At 40.0% G+C, this 19,099-nt stretch overlaps 2 protein-coding genes across 4 annotated transcripts in view; both read left to right on the top strand.

Moving 5' to 3' along the window:
• The window catches only part of lrsam1 (leucine rich repeat and sterile alpha motif containing 1), a 34,543-nt gene extending 25,020 nt beyond the window's left edge, over window positions 1-9,523 (top strand). For both annotated transcript variants that reach the window (XM_034896221.1, XM_034896222.1), the window contains exons 21-25: window positions 1,069-1,167; window positions 1,733-1,864; window positions 3,250-3,316; window positions 6,725-6,930; window positions 7,890-9,523. In XM_034896221.1, coding sequence (XP_034752112.1) covers window positions 1,069-1,167; window positions 1,733-1,864; window positions 3,250-3,316; window positions 6,725-6,930; window positions 7,890-8,012 — 627 coding nt within the window. In that variant the 3' untranslated portion in view covers window positions 8,013-9,523. The remainder of the gene's footprint in view (window positions 1-1,068; window positions 1,168-1,732; window positions 1,865-3,249; window positions 3,317-6,724; window positions 6,931-7,889) is intronic.
• A 2,387-nt stretch (window positions 9,524-11,910) lies between these two features.
• ndor1 (NADPH dependent diflavin oxidoreductase 1) overlaps window positions 11,911-19,099 on the top strand; it is a 17,964-nt gene continuing 10,775 nt past the window's right edge. For both annotated transcript variants that reach the window (XM_034896227.1, XM_034896226.1), the window contains exons 1-7: window positions 11,911-12,025; window positions 13,051-13,190; window positions 13,878-13,955; window positions 14,177-14,274; window positions 14,357-14,455; window positions 18,117-18,218; window positions 18,349-18,552. In XM_034896227.1, coding sequence (XP_034752118.1) covers window positions 13,056-13,190; window positions 13,878-13,955; window positions 14,177-14,274; window positions 14,357-14,455; window positions 18,117-18,218; window positions 18,349-18,552 — 716 coding nt within the window. In that variant the 5' untranslated portion in view covers window positions 11,911-12,025; window positions 13,051-13,055. The remainder of the gene's footprint in view (window positions 12,026-13,050; window positions 13,191-13,877; window positions 13,956-14,176; window positions 14,275-14,356; window positions 14,456-18,116; window positions 18,219-18,348; window positions 18,553-19,099) is intronic.

The raw sequence follows: 19,099 nt of genomic DNA, 5'->3' as shown, positions 1-19,099 counted from the left end.
CAGTTCTGAAGGCAAAAGGGGGTCCAACCCGTTACTAGCATGGGGTACCTAATAAAGTGGCCGGTGAGTGTAGTTTTCCATATGCAACAGAAACCTCCGATTGGACAGATAGTCTAGCTAGCTGTCTGGATTCACCCTGCAGAGATCTGGGGAGAAGTTAACCATAGTCTTCAGAAATCCATCGGGGTTAGAACACCAACACAAAGGAAGAGGCAGGTGACAGATATCATCATAACCGATAACATCAGGCGGAACCTCACGCGGCACAGGAACTACCCCGGAAATGAAACGTCGTCAATATAGACTAAGCTATGTCTGGTGCTTTCCTCTGTTACATGTTATGAAAATGGTGCTGTTGAGAAACGGCAACACCGACAGCAGATGGAGGAAATATGAGAAACTTTGTCAAACTGAGACCAGTGTGCAAAATACATTGAAATATTGACTGATACTAAAATGCATTACCTGTTGGTAGGTACCAGGTACTTTTTTTCGAAATGCAAAACCCCAAAAGACAAGTAGAGTCATGGCGAGGTATGTTCAGGTGCATTCTTGGCATATTGATGTCTTGAGGCAGTGGAAAGCGATCGGGCCATTGACATGCGCATTTAACAGCGCATTCGTAAAATGCACCTAGGCTCGTGCATACACGTGCATACTATATCTGTTACACACACACAGGGACACGCAGCAGCACACAAACATGCAAATATTCAAAATAAAAATATTACAATGGGAAATAGTATTATGACATGAACTGCTTGCCCACTTTCACTTCACGCAGATCAATTTCTCCTGATAATCTCTCCTTCCTGATCCTTCCTCCTCCATCGTAATAGCAATGCACCAAGATACAAACGCACCTGGCTTTTAAAGAAAACGCCAAAAACCCACCTACGGTTAAGTAACACAAATTATAACCCTTTTGAACCATGTGCTCGGCGCACAGACCCTTTTTTGGCCGTTACACCAGTAAAAGGGGATTTGGACACACACTAAACGCACCTGCGCCAGCCACTTCACACCGTGCGTTTAGATTGTTAAAATAGGGCCCTTTGTGTTTTCCAGGTGGAGATGGAGCTGAAGTCTGAGTCCAATCAGCAGAACTACTGGATGATCCAGTACCAGAGGCTGTTGGATGCCAAGCCGCTGTCTGTGCGCATGCAGGTACAGCACCGAGCAGGCAGCACACACACACATACACTCCAGCGATTACGATACCGGAACTTGCATATGGGCCAAGTCATACATGACAAATCCAATGACTTTTGATTAAATGCAGCTTTATTCACACAGTGAACAGACTTTAATGAAAGGAAGAATAGTTGACATGCACTCAGATGGACTGCTCAAAGATTCTAAACAAATGCAAAATCAACACATCCTTTTAAATACCTCCCTTATGGAACCACTCATTCCTAACATCATCCTTCACTCAGGAGATTCTCATCATCAGGCAGCAAGAGACAGCAACTCTTTCAGAACCCCATCCTGTTTTGATTGATTTTACCAACTTTACTTCTGGATTTTTCACGCACAAGGCTCCTGACTTGTAACCTTCAGTTTTCAGAAGACTGGTCCCTCTCATGAGAGACTTTAGAGAACATATAAAAATACATTAGGATACATACGGATGCAGAAGGAATATTCAACCTATCAAATGGTATTGTATTGGAACATCTCTACTGAAAACCTCAACTGTGCTGCTGTTAAAAATGTAATCTTATTGTAGGAAGCGGGCGTGGAGAAGGAGTTGGTCAACCTGTTGTGCAAGCTGTCCGCTCAGCACTACCTGCCCATCTTGGCTCATCATCGAGTGACAATGGAGGCCCTTCGGCACATGAACTCATCAGACCTCAAGAAGGTCAGTATGCGTCATCATTACAAAACAACCATCAGTTGCCACTTTGATATTGATTAGATTAGATTAGCTCCATTGTAGAATAATCCTCTGTATATGGGCACCCACTCTACCAACTGAGCTATCCGAGCGCTCGGAGTAGGACGTAATTTTAACGTGCAGAGAAAAGCAGTTTGGAAAGTTAATTGTAGGATATTTCATGATTTGGAAATGTCATCTAGCGTCATCTAGTGCAAATAGTCTTGGGATATTTTATCATATTGCATCATAAGCGTCGCTTAGCGATTCATTAAGATGTCAAGAAACGTAGTGGCCGATTGGCACCATATTTTCACGCAGCCTCATTGGACCATGGGGAAGCGCCACCTAGAGACAGTAAAAAGAGAAAAATAACTCAAACATAGACAATCAATTTGATTTTACCAAAGAACAAAAAAAAGAATACGTTTGAGACGGAGCAGGCAGAAACATAATGCTCATATGGTCCTGACTTAAAAAAAATATATATATCCATCACTCAGTTACTTTTCCATCATTAAATAATTTATTTGTGTACAATCCTTTAGCCACAGTCCATCCAGTATATTGATCAAGCACAAGTCAATTTTCAATGGATCAGAACAAACCCTACACAAACAATAGACTGCCACTGGATAGACTGGAGAAACTGGCCGTTCCTCTAACCACCGATCAGACTTGGCAGTCCGCTTTGAGGTAAAAAAAAAAGAAACGGAAGTACTCAACGAGTTATTGGAACAGCTGTCAGACGCTCATCTTTTCTTTCTCACTTGCTCCAGAGAGAGTTGTGTCGAGTCTTAATTTGTAGCAACTCATTTGGCAATGGCTTGAATGTAACAGACGTTTAGTAACATCAAAGGTTACGCACTAAAGCTTTAAGTACAAATGTTGAGGTACTTATACTTTACTTGAGTCTTTTCTTGTCATGCAACTTTCTACTTCTATCTACTTTCTAAAATGTCTGTATTTTTCAGCATTGAGTACTTTTACTTTTAATACTAAGTACATTCTCCTGATGATACTTAAATACTTTTACTTACTACTATTTTCAATGCAGGACTTTTACTTGTAACAGTTTTTTACAGCGTGGTACTAGTACTTTTACTCAAGTAAAGGATCAAAATACCTCATTCACCACTTCTCAAGAGTTGGTGGAGACCAAACACAGAGCTAAAAAAAGGGAATATAGGATTTACAATTATCAGGTGAAGTCCAAATGAATGAAAATGTTGCTCAGTAACTTCTGGATATGTAAATAATTAACCGTTAACCTAAAGGGTGTATGTATATAATATGTGTTGTATTTACAGCTTATTGTTTAACTATTAATGAATGTGCAAAGTAGTGATTATTCATTTTTCTGTTTTCAGCTTGGCATTAATGAAATAGGAATCCAGAAAGCTCTTCTGGACGGGGCTTGGGAACACTACCCTGAAGGTACATTTCACACATTCAACAGAAGTACCTTTCCAGGATAATTGCCTGACATCTGGTGCGTGACCTCACCTTCTGCTGTCTGTGTGTTGTGCTCTACTCAAACTCTGTTCGCTTCAGGAAACAACAAACTAGTTTTAAGTTTTAAAGAAAATTTGGATCAAGCAACAAGGAAGTCCTGCTTGGTTCTTTCTTGTAATGATTGTAAACATTTACAAGGAATATGTTTACGGCAAAGGAAGGTGTGGTGATCAATGAAAGTACCCTCAGCCAATCACATCACTGGTCTTACTGAACTAATCATGGTGATGCTTGACAGGAAGGATAATTTTATCAGAGACATAATGATTTCCTTTTCTTTATTTTCAACATTGGTACGTTAGCATAAAGCTACCATAGTTAGCATTGGACACTGATAGAATATAGCAGCACTTTCTAGATTCAAAAATGACAGCTAAAGGCTTTTAATCCAAATACTATACAACCGAACATGTTTCAGGAGTAATTTGACCTGGAATTGGACAGAATTTAACAACATTGGCATTAGGATTGCACGATATTGACAAATTGTGATACTGCGATATCAATTATGAATATTCCAATATAGATATAATGTTTTGATATTTTTTCTAAAAAAATACAAGTTACGGGAAACGCATTGTAACAATATTCATAGATTCATAACAATATAGTGCACAGTGAGACTTATATAAGGCTGCAGAAATAGGTGCGGGATGGGATTATGTACCATTTGTCTACTTTATTCAGAAGCTTCTTGTAGCCTTTTTATCCACTGCTTGGATGGGAATCATATTTTTGGCCAAATAATATGTCATAGCATTGGTGATTTTGGTATGTCTCTTCAAGTTCTTGTCGTAGTTTGTGCCACTAGGAAGGCTTGTTTAGCTAGCTCTGGCATATTAACCGCAACAGGTTTTCTTTGGGATAATATCATGCACTCATGATTTGTTTTTTGTCTCTGTCTGTTTCTTCACTTACACTGTCACTTTGTCAAAATATGCACACACGTCGTGTGGTACGCTTAATAGGGTTTGTCACTTAGTGGACCCGTGCACTAACATGTGTAAGTGGCACAGTAACTGAAACATGATCATCATAGCGTTTCAAGCGGGCTCTAAATCAAGCACAACAAAGCCACACAGCCAGCCCCGCATCGCAATATTGAGTCAATTTATCATACACCCCTAACAGGCAGCCAACATGACGTACTTTACTGCCGTTAGCATGTAGCAACATGCAACACTGTTAAAACCGCAGTAGCGTAATTACAAAAAAAAAAATACTCCTGTCTGCCTGGAGCAGATGACCAATCATCTCTGTAAAACTCTTACAGAACTTGAGAGACCACGTTTTAACAACAACAACAAAAATTCACTTACAGGTAGTGATTACAGCAATTCCTTATCTTATCTGCCATTGTTTGCCAAGCTAGAACCGACAGCTCCAGCACTGCGCATCCTGTTAGCTAGGTTACACCTGGCTGTTGATTCGATATAATGGCGATTGTTGAACGTCTTTGCTCATTAAGATAATGTTATTAATAGTAGTTTATTGTTATTATTTACTAGCATATATGATTCCTTTGTCTGGTAGCTTTTACAATTTATTTGTTTTATTACCACACACACAGCCATAGCAGAGCTACCCACGGCCATGTTTATACTGATACTTGATTGTAATGAAGCATCAACAGAGAGAAGTTGTCTCCGTCTGTGTTTTAACAGACACACCTGGGGCCTAGTTGGAAACCAGAATCAGCTCTAAATTCAGTCCTAATCTAGTTCTCACTAAGTTTAAAGTAATTTCACTGGAGTTACCAATACCAAATTTAATCTAATTGGATGGGAACATACACAGACTTCTCACAAAATCACTCTTGAATTCATATCTTGGTCAGAATCTTATTAACCTGGAGTCCCAGTCTCTGGCACAATAAACAGGTGTTTTATACATGTTTTAGGCCTATTGGTGGACAGTCATTTAAAATGTAGACAATGGCATATAGAGAGTCTTTTGTCCATGTCCACTGAAGTTTCTCAGCGTGCTCTCTAGTGACATCTGTCTGGTCCAGGTAGCTTTGTCATTCATAAGGCTACTTTTACTTTTATACTTTAAGTAAATTTCTAAGCCTGTACTTTGTTAGTTTTACTTCAGTAAAGAAGTTAAATCAGTACTTTTTCTTTTACCAGAGTATTTTTTTTAACACAATTATCTGTACTTCTACTTGAGCATGGGCAGTGAGTACGTTTGCCATCTCTGCAGATAAGAGAATATATTCAGGAGACCGAACCTCTTTTTTGGCCTCTATTGTACAGAATGGAGTGCAAAGGGTGGGTAGTATGAGGATAAGTCCATGGTACTCCGTATGCTTTGATAGATGAAGAAAGATGTTCCAGGCAATTGATAAAACTCAGATCACTGAAGTCACAAAACCCGTCCTCGTTATATACATTAGCTAAAACATGTATACCCCTAGAGCTCCATTCCCGGGACGAGAATGAGACCATCTTAGTGAGTAGGGAATAATTGTTAAAGAGTGGACTATTCTGGTACCGATTACATGTACTCTTAGATTCCTTGTCAGCAATAACCCATGTTGATAAGAGGATAGTCCTTATGGGACCAGGCCGCAGCTTAGCTCCCGTCAAAGGGACAGCAGAGTAAATCAGATCCTCCAGTCTATGTGGGGATGCTAAGTTCTCTTCTATAGGTTCCCAACAAAATAAATCCCTTTGGAAGTACATTTAGAACAGAAGAATGTGAGATCAATCGCAAGTTACTACTATGCACAAACCTGCAATTAATCGCAATTAAATATGTTAATCATTTAACAGCCCTAACATATTATATTTAGTATAATTTGGCAATCTTAAATGAATTCATGTTCAACCCTTGTCTTGTCTTCCCTTTGAACATGCACTTGTTTGTAAAATCAGTGCATTGCTCACTTTTTTTATCCCTTTTTTCTAACGTTTAACACTTCTTTTCACTACCATGTACAACACCAACTTTTTACCACTAGTTGTACACTTATTTTTTAACTACTATTAGCAGGTGGATAATCACAGAAGAGTGTAGGTTAACGTTCAGTCGGGATACAGGTCTTCAAAACATTTACTTTTTTTTTTCAAATGCTAAAAAATTGAATAAATCTCCCAAAATTCAGTGAAAGTAGTCATCCAATATTTTCTTATCCATGTTATATTTGGGTAATTAAAATGAGGTAGTTAAAAAAAGAAACCCATATTTCTGAAATATATTTTGAAAACAGGACAACATTTGACAAAACAAGGGTAAATTGAGCCTATTTAAAGGATGGTGTGTAGGACTGTAAAACTCAAGGGGAGTCAATGAGAAGCCAACCTGTTCACTTACCCTCTCCTCCAGCAGGAGCTTGTAAGGCTGTCCATCAGGACGAAGAGGCCGAAGTTGCCCCCACAGCTCCACCCCCTTGCTCCCCTCCGTCGTTTCCCAGTACCTCCACCATCCAGATGCCCAGCCCACCACTCACCCCAGGGACCCCCGTCACCCCCTCCGCCCCCAGCCCTGTGGATGGACCGGGGGACTCAGAGTGTGTGGTCTGCATGGAGACCGGGGTAAGAAAAATCCTCAGCAAAACAAGGCAGAAACTAACACCTTTAGTCTCAGTAATAATCAATGCTACGTTCAATATTGTTTTATATGTCTTCATTACTCAAAATGTCTTTGAAAGCTTTGAAGGTTGGGTGCTGGATCCTAAATTTGAATAATCCTCAATAAAGCTACTAGGCCTGCACTCTTTTATAGAATTTTAGGGTATGTGTTGTAATTAAAATAACAAAATTGGAGTGCTGTTCTAGTAGCTTTTATTTGTTTTATGTACTCATATTTAGATGTAGGGGTCAGTCATTTTAGTAATGCCTGCTTATCAACACGGTCAGCAATTGTAGCGACAGCAGTCGCTGTGACACAATGATAATGGAGGCAGTTAAGATACTCTTACACCAAGAAACACACCAAGCAGCGGCAAAGCGCATCTTGTGGTGATCTGCCATGCAATGTCTACGGAAAGAAAGCAACCGTCTGATTCTGCAATGAAAATTCAACTTTTGGCAAGGAAGTGCAGCCAAAGAATACCCTCGGCCAATCCATGGGTACACTGCAGACTGGAACTGCTAAAAGCTTATTTCCGTATACTTTCAATGGTGCCAATCTGCTGAAATGTCAACAAAGCACATTTGTCTTGATTGGCCCACAGTGTAAGACTTGGAAAACTCCTACACAATTCCTACACCCGTCTTTCGGGGAATTGTTGGGTCTTTGTAAATTATAGAGTGTGGTCGAGACCTGTAAAGGGTCCTGAGATGACTCTTGTTATGATGTGACACTATAAATAAAATTAAATTGGTTTTGGAAAGCTACAGGCAGATGATTGCTCTTTATAGTGCTTTATATCTGCATTGAGTGCTGCTTGGGTGTGTAGAAAGTGTGTCTTTTAAGCTTAGGATCCAAGTGTAGTAGACGTGTACACACACTTCCAGGTGACTGATTGTGTCTTGTCTTTCCCTCTCTCCAGTCTCAGGTCATCTTCCTGCCCTGTGGCCATGCATGTTGTTGTCAGGTGTGCAGCGGCGCTCTACAGAACTGCCCACTGTGTCGGGGGAACATATCCCAGCGCATTCGCCTCTACCACAGCTAGGACCAACTGCACTGTGCTACTCCTTCACTCTTCTTTATTTATGCATGGTCACAAAGCTGCTGTGAGCTGACCTCATGTATAAAAAAAAAAAGCTTTGAGCAGGTTTTAGAAGAGCTGAGTCACTTTATTGTATTAACAAAAAGAATAAAAATAGATTTATTTTAAAGTGTAACTCTTGCCAAAATGCAACCTAAGGTGTTTTTGTTTATGTCAAAACTTTTGTTAAAAAGCATAATCAGGACGTAAGCCCCACTTTTAAGATTCACCGTATTTTAGTTTTTTTGGTCAAATGGTCAAATTTTGAATGGGAGAGTTTATGCTAGCCTCAAAATCGATGTTTTTAGAACACTAAGAAGCCTCAACGCAACATGAGACTTTGCTCCAAGTATCACCAGGGGCTCTACACATTAACTCAGCATTGAGAACATTGTTTGTGTTCACAGAGTTTACTAAAAAGGTTTTGAACAACTTAACCTTTGCCAGTCAAAAAGAGTCGATCTCCAAATGCATTAGCCTAACAAGCCAAACCCACATCATCAAGATGTCGGGTCTGGGAACTCGCCACTGGCAGGGCTCAATCTGAGGGACAGGATGAACGGTTGGCTTTCAAATTCCCTCTGCACGCTACAACCAGACAGAGCAACGCTGGTGGACATATTAAACGTTTGCCGTATCCGGTCGGCAAAACTCCGAACACATCTTCCTTTTTTAAGAATGACTTCAGTGCTTCCAGTGTCGCGGCCAAAGCCGATTCGAAAGACAGTCTTCTTTGTTTTCAAGTAGCAGGGAATTCACGCGGAACTCTGCCGTCCTTATGTAAGCCCGCCCACCGACTCTATACACAATGTTACTGTGATATGTGAGTTTATGTGTAGAGCCCGTGTGAGACTTGGAACAAAGTCTCATGTGACAAAATAGTGATGCAATCATAGTAGTGTCCCAAGCTCTCACATTCAAAGGCATTTGACCTAAAACAAGGATACGGTGAATCTTAAAAGTGGCGTTTCCGTCCTAATTATGCTTTTAAATGAAAGTTTGACTCGGGTACATTCACAAAAAGACCCTAGGTTGCATTTTGGCTAGAGTTACACTTTAACTGTGTTGTGTTTTTGGTTTTGTGAGCCTGTTTTACTTTGTTCTTTTTAAATATTTTTGTTATATTTTTTTAAATTATATGTTTAGAGCCAAGTGGACTACACCACTCCCTGGTTGAAGACTTTCTTACTATAGTTTCTCAATTGATGTGTGCCTTCTTTTGCAAATGTCTTTTTTTTAACTATGTGTTGTCTACCAAAGTAACACCTATCCAACATTTATAGAAGTTAACATAAAACATGATCTATTGATTGTTTTTGCTTTGGCCATCATTGCTGGTTGTCATTGAATCACTGATGCAACCTCATCTTGCTGCTCTTCAAGTTTCCTGATGGAATTATGGATCTAGTGTTAATAGGGTGGATTATATATCTATGCATATCAAGACAATTTGAGGGGAACTTAATGCGGCCCAGGTCAAAAACGATAGCTGTTCAACCCCCCCCCCAGTCCCTCCCACTGTCTATATTATATAAGAATACAATAGAAGAGAATGTAGTTTTATCGTTGCAACGTAACAACGAAACACACTTTAGCAGCTCTCAGTATGACAGTTAAAGGGAAACTACCATTTTTTTTTTCAACCTTATTTCCCTATGTTATTGTGTCTAAGTGACGAACAGCAATCAACAACAATCTTTGACATTGGGCCAGTGTTAAGTGAGATCGTTGCAGTCGACAGTGGCGAAACAAGCTACAATGTAAGTTAATAGGGCCATTGTCCAGCAAAGATTAATATTCTAACTGTTAATCATAAAAACCTCTGAAGACGCTAGCGCTAAACCCACCAGACTCCATTTAAAACCATTATAACATTAGATATATGACAGAAAACACGGAAAACATTATATGTCACCTTTTAAAAAAGCAGGGCGGTTACTGTTGAGCTCTATTAAAGATGCTAGTAAGTTGCATAATGGGAAATGTAGGATTCAGGGATTTTGGAAATTGCCCCATGCTATGGACTAAGATTTAGGATTTCTCAGACTGTGCTGCTTTGGTGTTAAATTTGTTCTCTGAAAAGTTTGTCTCACCGTTCCCCCAGTTTCATGGAAGTGCAATACTAAATTGGTGGAGTACCCCTTTAAAAGTAAATTTTAACACTTTTTAAGATAACATAATAAAGAAGGACACATCTTATGCCCTTGTATTATGCCAGTTTTGGGGGGATTTTTTGGATAATGCTTCAGTAGTGCATACAATCCTATTTTTCCAAACAACCAAATGACCACAACCCATTTGCCGAGCACTCCAGCTGGGCCTTTTGGGGACTCCTAGGGTCTGTGGTCCCTGGGCAGATGCTTGCTTACCTGGATTGGAAATCCAGCCTTGGACATCACTTTAGTTTTTTGATCCCACTCTTATTTGAATTGTTATATGTGGTGCAAATGTATGAAGTAACAACACACTGTAACCTGTTTGTAGCCATCACTAATGCTATTATACTCTGTCAAGTGCTCTTAACTTCAACATCCCAGCATGTTTCAGGAAATATCTTTACTTATGACTGTTAAACGTAGTGTGTTAGAGATTTCACTTCTATATAAATCGGACATTTAATGTCAACAGACGATGTAATGTAAAATGTGTGTGTTTTCCATGTACTCATCTTGTGGTTAATGTAAAAGCTTTCTGTTGCTGGAGAGATGAACTGCTCCTACACAGTCAGCAACATCTGGAAATGTACTGAAATACAGCAGGCTTTACAAACAGTCATGTTGTTGAGTCTTAACCATAGACCGTTTGAAACCGGTCTAAACACAAATATATTTTTCACTGTTTGACACCAGATTTCATTTGTACAGCTTATACTCCCTAGTTTAGGGAGTGATTTTGGAATCAGCCCGTGTTTTCCTGTAAGTTGTTTTACTGACCATCTAAGAGGACTTCACATTGGAAAAGTAACATTTGCAGGAACCTTGTTGATTTTAAACCGTAGTTATGGCATTATTTTTAATTAGTCTGCAGGTAGATGCAATATAAAAACTGGTAAAAGAAGTACTCTGATCCTTGCTACAATTTTGAAATACTTCATTGCAAGTAAAAGTCCCACATCCAAAATGTTACTTAAATAAGGTCTGAAAATGTGTCACTGTTAGACCTGTCGCTTTTTTGGGTTTATGGTTGCTGGTATTGGTGGAGCTAGTTTTAAAAGTCCCATGGCATGCAAATTTCATTTTATGAGTTTTTTTTTTTAACATTAATATCAGTTCCCCCAGCCTGCCTATGGCCCCCCAGTGGCTAAAAATGGTGACAGGTGTAAACTGAGCCCTGGGTTTCCTGCTCTGCTTTTGAGAAAATGAAAGCTCAGATGGGCCGATCTAGAGTCTTGCCCCTTGATCTTATAAGGAGCAAGATTCATGATGGCTTTCAAACAAGCATGAAATCGGGTACTGATTGCTCCCCCTCCTCACCAACATGAGTTCCACTAATCAGAGGCATCACTGTGGGATTGTTCAAGATTGTGGGTAATGTAGTACTTATTATATTATATTCAATACATTGCTTATAAAAGACATTTATCTCAAAACAAGGTTGGGGCCCCATGAACCTTTTGCTTCTAAATGAGCATATACAATCGCTTGATGGTAGCTGGTTTTAAAGTTACCATTTACTGTTATGATTTATTTTGTGGCTTATACTCCAATTGTCAATGAAGGCATTGCATTATATTTTTTACTCTACTTTGTTTTCATAAAGGGTGGTTGTACCAAGTAAAAATGACAAATCTCTGATTTTCCGTGTGCGGCTTTGAATGCAGCATCACCGACGCACGAACACGAGCCAGTCACAACGTGAAACCGGCTTGCCGTAAAGTGTAGCGTCGATGTTTAGGTGAGGAGTTGTTCGCCTTACTTGGTGGAGTTAATTGTTAATTTTATTAGCGTTCAAGGGTATTGTTGGCGAAGATAACAGCAGTAAGTGTCTTGTTTACTTGGTTGTTTGTGAAAAAAGTGATTCATAGAAAAGAAAAAGAAATACGAACAAAAATAATTGACCATATGTACTGGCCAGCTAACTAGCAGCTAGCAACACAGTGATGTCCAGTAACGTTACAAAGCTAGCTAGCTAGCTAGCTATCTGGTTAAAGGTTCTAAACCGTCACTGGAGTAACTTAACATCCTGAATATTGAGGTAGGAAACTGCATTAAAAGATAGTTGACGTTAGTCTTATTAATGTAACTTTTGATTAAATAATTGCTACTTAAAAAACAGAAATGTCACAACAATACAATAAACTAATATGCTTAAATTGAGCATATTAAAAACAGATTGAAACCACCATGTTCCCTACATGAACACCACACTGGAAGAAAGTTAACACACATCTCAATACATGGTTACAATGATTACAGTAATAAAATAATAGTGTAATGAACATACGAATCCTATCAAACAGCACAGTTCCCAACATTTGGGCCATATGCTGTTATTAATTATTTGTGCCTTATTACTGGAAAGCATCACTAGATACATATCCGTGCTTATTGCTGCCTGTAGTTGTTTAACGGATATAATCTGTGGATTTAGAGACCACTCCGTGGGTGTACGAGATATGTAATTATTCATTTGTCTGACACCTACATTCTCTTCTTGTGTATGGGACTTCAAACATCGAATCATATATTTTGAATGGAATTTTTGCCTAAAAATCGATATTGAATCGTGACATTTTCTGAATCGTACACCCCCACAAAAGACACGTTTTACTCTCAGGCCTTTTAAACACTCAATACGTTCATTCTGTTATCATGTCTATATCTCTGTATTTGTGAATTTCTGCATGTTGTTGTTGGGAAGCTTTGTTGTGGGTGTTTTGTTACTACATTTTTGTATACAGCACCTTGGGGCTTCTTTGTTAAACTATCTTTAAATGTGCTCTAGAAATAAACTTGACTTACTTCTAAAATGACAGTTGGTATTGTGACTTTGTTTCTGTCAGTCAAAATGTCCAGTCCTGCTCTGCTGGTCCTGTATGGGAGCCAGACCGGTACGGCCCAGGACACGGCCCAGAGGATTGCACGCCAGGCGCTGAGAAGGCACCTGCAGGTTCAGGTGCTGCCTCTGGATAACTACGTCGTGGTAAGTAGATGCTGGGTGATGTCTACCGCACATGGCGACATCTACAGTGTACAGTGTATCAAGACCGAGTCCAGACAAAAACCAGACCATACAACTGAAACATGCAGTATACACACTACTGGCCAAAATGTATAGCTAACATTCGCTAAATCCCTTTGGGTGAGGGGTGAAGGGATTTCTGGAGAGTTTTGATACAGAGGCCGATTGATAACTTTAGCTTGCTTGCTTCGCTAGCATCACCTACACCCACCTTTCTTTCACATTAGTGGTTATTATTGATCAAAACTCTCATCGTGTAAATATTTTGTGACAGCACCAAAAGTCAACCCTACAATATCGACAGTAATGTATTTGGTCAAAAATATTGTTGTGTTTTCCCCCCATCTACCAGCTTTACTTGTGCTATATTGCCCAGGTTAATTATATAGGGGGGAAGTTACATACACTTACACATACACTAACACACTCCCATTCATACACACACACACACACACACACACCTTATATGGTTGCTAATTTAGATTTTTAATTCTAATCAATTATGGAAAAAAAGTTTTTTTCCATCACACATGTTAGGGGTATGTGAAAGCCTACATAAATCCAATGAAACCCTTGTGTGTGTGTGTGTGTGTGTGTGTGTGTGTGTGTGTGTGTGTGTGTGTGTGTGTGTTTCCTCTCATTAAATAGGCCAACTTGATCTCCGAGTCTCTTGTGGTTTTTGTATGCTCCACCACTGGCCAAGGAGACCCTCCAGACAATATGAAGGTAATAAAACAAAAACCGTACAATGCATGTGAATATGGATGTGCTTGAATATGACTAGAGTGTATGCAGATAAAAATATAGTACGTCAATAGTTATGAAGTGTTCAGATTTCTTATTTAGAAAATACAGGGAAATTGTTGAAATAAGTTCACCCATGCATTTGTATATGTCTGAACCTGTTCACTTCACTTATGTTTTTCTGCCCATCTCTTTCTTCGAAGAACTTCTGGAGGTTTATCTTTAGGAAGTCTTTGCCTGTGGGCTCTCTGGGTCGCTTGGACTGTGCCATAATGGGCCTGGGGGACTCCTCCTATCCTAAGTCAGTGCTTTTTCCCACAGTACACATCAGAATGACTCGTGGCCTTAATGAACCAATAATTATCAACCACTTTCCCGCGTAGGTTCAATTTTGTGGCTAAGAAGCTTCACAAGCGTCTTCTGCAGCTGGGTGCCAATATACTGCTGCCTGTCGGGCTGGCCGATGACCAACATGACCTGGGGTAAGAATTCCAATCAATTTTATTTGTATTTATAGTATTCGTAAATCGTAACAAGAGTTATCTCAAGACACTTTACATATAGATTAGGTCTAGACCACGCTCAGCACACACCATTTTAATATAGTTTAATATAGTTTTTACCTAACTTTTTCCACTTTAGAAAAAAGACAATCTACCCAGATTTTCCTCATCAGTATTTCTCACCTTTGTCATTTAAAAAAAAACAATTTTTGGTGCATTTCTGCCCCTTAATTGCTAGTACAGCATTATAGGGAGAGGGGAAAGACGTTCATGAAATGGCCGCATGTTGGTATTAAATCTTGGGCCACTGCGTTGAGGAATAAACCTCTTCATGTAGAGGCGTGCTCTGCTGATTGTGTTTCTCTTTTATATACAACCGTCTGTGTTCAGTTTAGGTGTGGAACCGCAGGCAGTCAAGTGTTTTATTTAAACTGCTAAATTAGTGGAAAAAAGCACCATAATTTCAAAGCGCAGCGGTTAAAAACAGGCTCGGAGGGGAACAACACGCTAACGTGCTGCCGGATTCCGTCTTCCGGGACTTTGGGCTTTTCACTTGGTAAACTTATAACATGCACAAAAAAGATATAGAACACAATAAAGGAAAGGGAAAATGCCAGAAAGTGATATGATAATAATATGATCACTTTAAGACACTAAGTACAACCCTTTTGAAGCATGCACCTGATGCATTAGGGCTGCACGATAATTCAATTTTTTATCACGATCACGATTTTGACGTCCCACGATCAAATTTGCGTGATCAAGCAATTTATTTTTTCAAATGCGCCATTTCGCAGAACGCTCCGGGTTTCCTCGCAAAGCCAAACTACTGCTCCGTAAACCACTGTGTGATTATGAGCCAGTCAGAGTTGTTCCCTGCACCGATAATTAATCGTGATCACAGTAATGATCAAAATAATCGTGATTATCATTTGGGCCACAATCGTGCAGCCCTATGATGCACAGACCCCTTTTTCCGCCGCTTGACTGGCAAAAGTGGATTTTTCTCACTTTGTTTGTCTCACTCCTGAACCACAAGGTGTGAAAGCAAAATATAGATTTTTACTTTTAATTCCTTGGTCCATGACAAATCTGTACCTGTCATGTCATACGCTGGTCTCAGTTTGTCTTTTTAACACAAATACTGTTTTCATTCATCCAATTGCTTTATCCTTGAAAATATCAATCACAAATGAAAGGCAATTAAAGCTTACGACATCATTAAAACAAACGTTTTTGCGCTTAAAGTTGCTGAGGGGCTTCTTGAGTGTTGAATGGGAAAAAAATGTGTGAATTAAAATATTACCAAAAACTCCGAGCAGGAGAGAGGGGATGTTGTCATGATCGTTGTTTTAAGTGTGCGCTCTTTTGCTGTGTCATCTTTGACCCAGCATTACAATTTGATAAACAAATCAGTTCTGCTGTCAAATCAAGCTTTTTTTTCATCTGAGGACTATATCTGACATAAAATCCTTTTTCTCGCTTAAGTTGTATTGACTACTACAATTCCTCATATTCTGGGATTTATCCATCTAGATAGCAGCTAGAAAGTTAACTGGTATCAGAAGGAGGGACCATATTTCCCCAATATTGGCTTCTCTTCACTGGTTACCAGTAAAATATAGAATCAATTTTAAGGTTAAGTTACTTGTTTTTAAGGCATAACATGGAGTGGCCCCTTTTGTATATTGCTCATCCCTCCCGTCTCTCCCCCAGGACCCTTAGATCGTCTAATCAGTTCCCTTCAGCTATTCCACAGTCTTGAATGAAAACAATGATTGTGCCTTTTCAGTTGTGGCCCGTGTGGAGATGGAGACTTGAGTCTGCACTTACGTCGCACAAACAGCAGACTTCAAACTTGACTTGCGACTCGACCCTAAAAGACAACAGACTTGACTTGGAATAGAGCTTCGAGACTTGTCAACAACCTGTTTTCATACAATTATTGCTTTTTAAATCTAAATTCATCCAAGAATTTCTATTTTCTTTTTTTGCCACATATACGTTAGGGAAACGTATATGATGAGCTGCGTGTCCCTTGCCCTGTTGCCATAATGTGCAAAATATGCAGCATGCCTTATGCGTTGCACTCGCATATCAAAAATGGATTGACGACGGCGACACCAAGTCCTCCCAGAGTTGTGCGTTTTGTCATTAGTTTTGCTTTCAATACCTTAATAAGCTGGCAGTACGCCAACAGCTACATGCAAGGTGTGTGGCTCCAAGAGAAATGATGCCGGATGAACAACGTTGAACTTCATCAGGCATCTCAAAACAGACCCAAATCAGCTCAGACACTTGCCAGTGTGAAAGAGATGTTACCTTTAGCAGATATCGTCACAGGTAACAAGCTAACAATTGCAAAGTGTTGTGCTAATGCTTGGAACAGGCAAATCATATCTTTATAGTTAGAAGTCGCATCCATGGCGCACAGAAGGCGGGATACACACATTCATCTCCCCAGCATAAACGCTCTGTTGGATGGGCAGCTTGTGATGCGGCATTGATCCCGTGGATGATTTGTAGACTATCAAGTGAAGAAGGTGTACCCGGTCCACCAAACACTGGGCCGTCTTGACTGTCTTAATTCTGCACAGATCTCTGTAACTGTAGTCCTGTTTACTAGTTCATGACTTCATCCGTGCGTGGGGCTGTGGATCCGTGCGTACTGTCACCTGCCGTGGAGACACTGGCCTCACTAACCTCTCCTCCTCTGATCGGATCGCGCTGGACTTTGTTTCACTGAGCCCACTAACACCTAACACTCAAATAAATGGCGTTACATCAGTGAGTTCAAACTGCTTATTGTGCGTGATTTGGACTGAGACGCATGTTGTTCTGTATCTGGTATGGCGTTGACACTATTCTCTTGATTTCCATTTCGACATCAGACATTTTTTGAGTGAAAGAGACGTGTAGCAGATATCGTCACAGGTAACAAGCTAACCATTGCAAAGGGTTGTTCCATGCTGAGAACAGGCAAATAGTGTCTTCATAGTTGGATCCATACGATGTGACAGACTTAGGTTAATATTCCACCAGGTCCGAGGGCTACAGGGATGTGTTAGGTAGACCCCATAAAGTTATCCTACAACTGATTTTGATTCTGTACTGTATTCTGTTTTGAATTCATAATATTTAACAATACAGTGTTAGGGACAGATCAGATGGCAAGAGACTTGACTTGAACTTGCCCCTCAAAGACTTGAGACTCGACTTGGACTTCCAAAAAATGCCGTATCTCTGAGACGTGGAATAAACTTCCCATTCCTATTAGATCCTCCCCTACTGCCAAGATCTTTAAGTCTCGTTATAAAACATGTTTTTATTTTTTATTCTTTTCTTCGACTCAGTTGAGGGACATTTGTACTGAAGTGTGTTGTTTGTATCGTGTTCATTGTGTCTTCCTTTGTTTTTATGACATAACTTTGTACTGCACTTTGTTCAGCTAAGGTTGGTGTAAAATATGCTCTTTAAATAAATTGACTTGACTACTGGTGGAAATATACATTATCCAAAATTACTCAATTTTCCAGCAAAGTAGAGCAAGTCTGGAAGCGTGGGGAGAAAGAGGGGAATGGCATGCAACAAATTATCCTAGCTGGGATCCAACAGTTACCTCCAAATGTGTTTCCACCAGGTCAGACGCTGTGATCGACCCGTGGCTCACATCATTTTGGGAGAAAGTGTTTGCCCTGGACCCATCTTTGGCCGGTGTGATTCCAATGAGGGAAGATGAACCGTGAGTATGCTCTTGATTCTCATTCTGTGGTTGGATATTTTGATTAAACGTTTGTGTCCTTATAAAGCCCATAAACTCTTGTTTGGGTTTACTGTTGATTCAAAGTCAGTTTTGCTTGATTTTGGGACAGGCTCCCGCCAACTTACACTTTCCACTTCCTGGATGATGTGAAAGAGAAGACAGATGACAGGCTGAGGATTCCCATGGAGCACCCTGTCCCCTCCCAGTCCCATCCCTTTCCTGCCAGACTGGTGTCCAATAGGAGAGTCACAGACACGTTGCACTTTCAGGATGTGAGGCACATTGAGTTTGATATCACTGGATCCAACATTGAGTAAGTCCTCTTGAATCTCTTTCTGATGTGTTCCCCTTTACATTAATCTGACAAGTTTCAGAGTGCATAGTCCGCACTGCCAGACCTTCCTCCACAGCACTGCAGAGGTTGGTCTGGCAAGTCGACACAGCATTCCTGGATAGGAAAAAACATGTTCTGGTTATTGGCATTTTTATTAAACCAATCACAATCGTCTTGGGCAGCGATAAACACCGGAAGTAGCAGCGGGGCCTCTGCTAAGAAAGGAACTTGTTTTGGTGGAACATGTGGCTTGTGCACGTACGGTTGGTAGGCCAGCTCTGGAAGTGTGTGATAAGAATTTTACTGAGAAAAAAAAAGATAAAAATAATGTATTTGTTAATTTACTAATAAAAATTAGAATGCCAATACAAGAAAGCGGAAGGTGAGGGACATCCGGCAGAACCATCTCATGAATAAACCGTTGTTGATATAGACTACAAACGGAGCTTAGCTGTTGCTGCCTTCAGGCCACTAGGATCCTGATAGAGCACACTGCCTAACCTGTATTTCCCACCAGGAGCGTCTG

This window comes from Etheostoma cragini, chromosome 16, assembly GCF_013103735.1.
Source record: "Etheostoma cragini isolate CJK2018 chromosome 16, CSU_Ecrag_1.0, whole genome shotgun sequence".
Taxonomy (NCBI): domain Eukaryota; kingdom Metazoa; phylum Chordata; class Actinopteri; order Perciformes; family Percidae; genus Etheostoma; species Etheostoma cragini.
The sequence above is the reverse complement of the archived record's forward strand: the minus strand, read 5'-3'. Positions and strand labels throughout refer to the sequence as shown.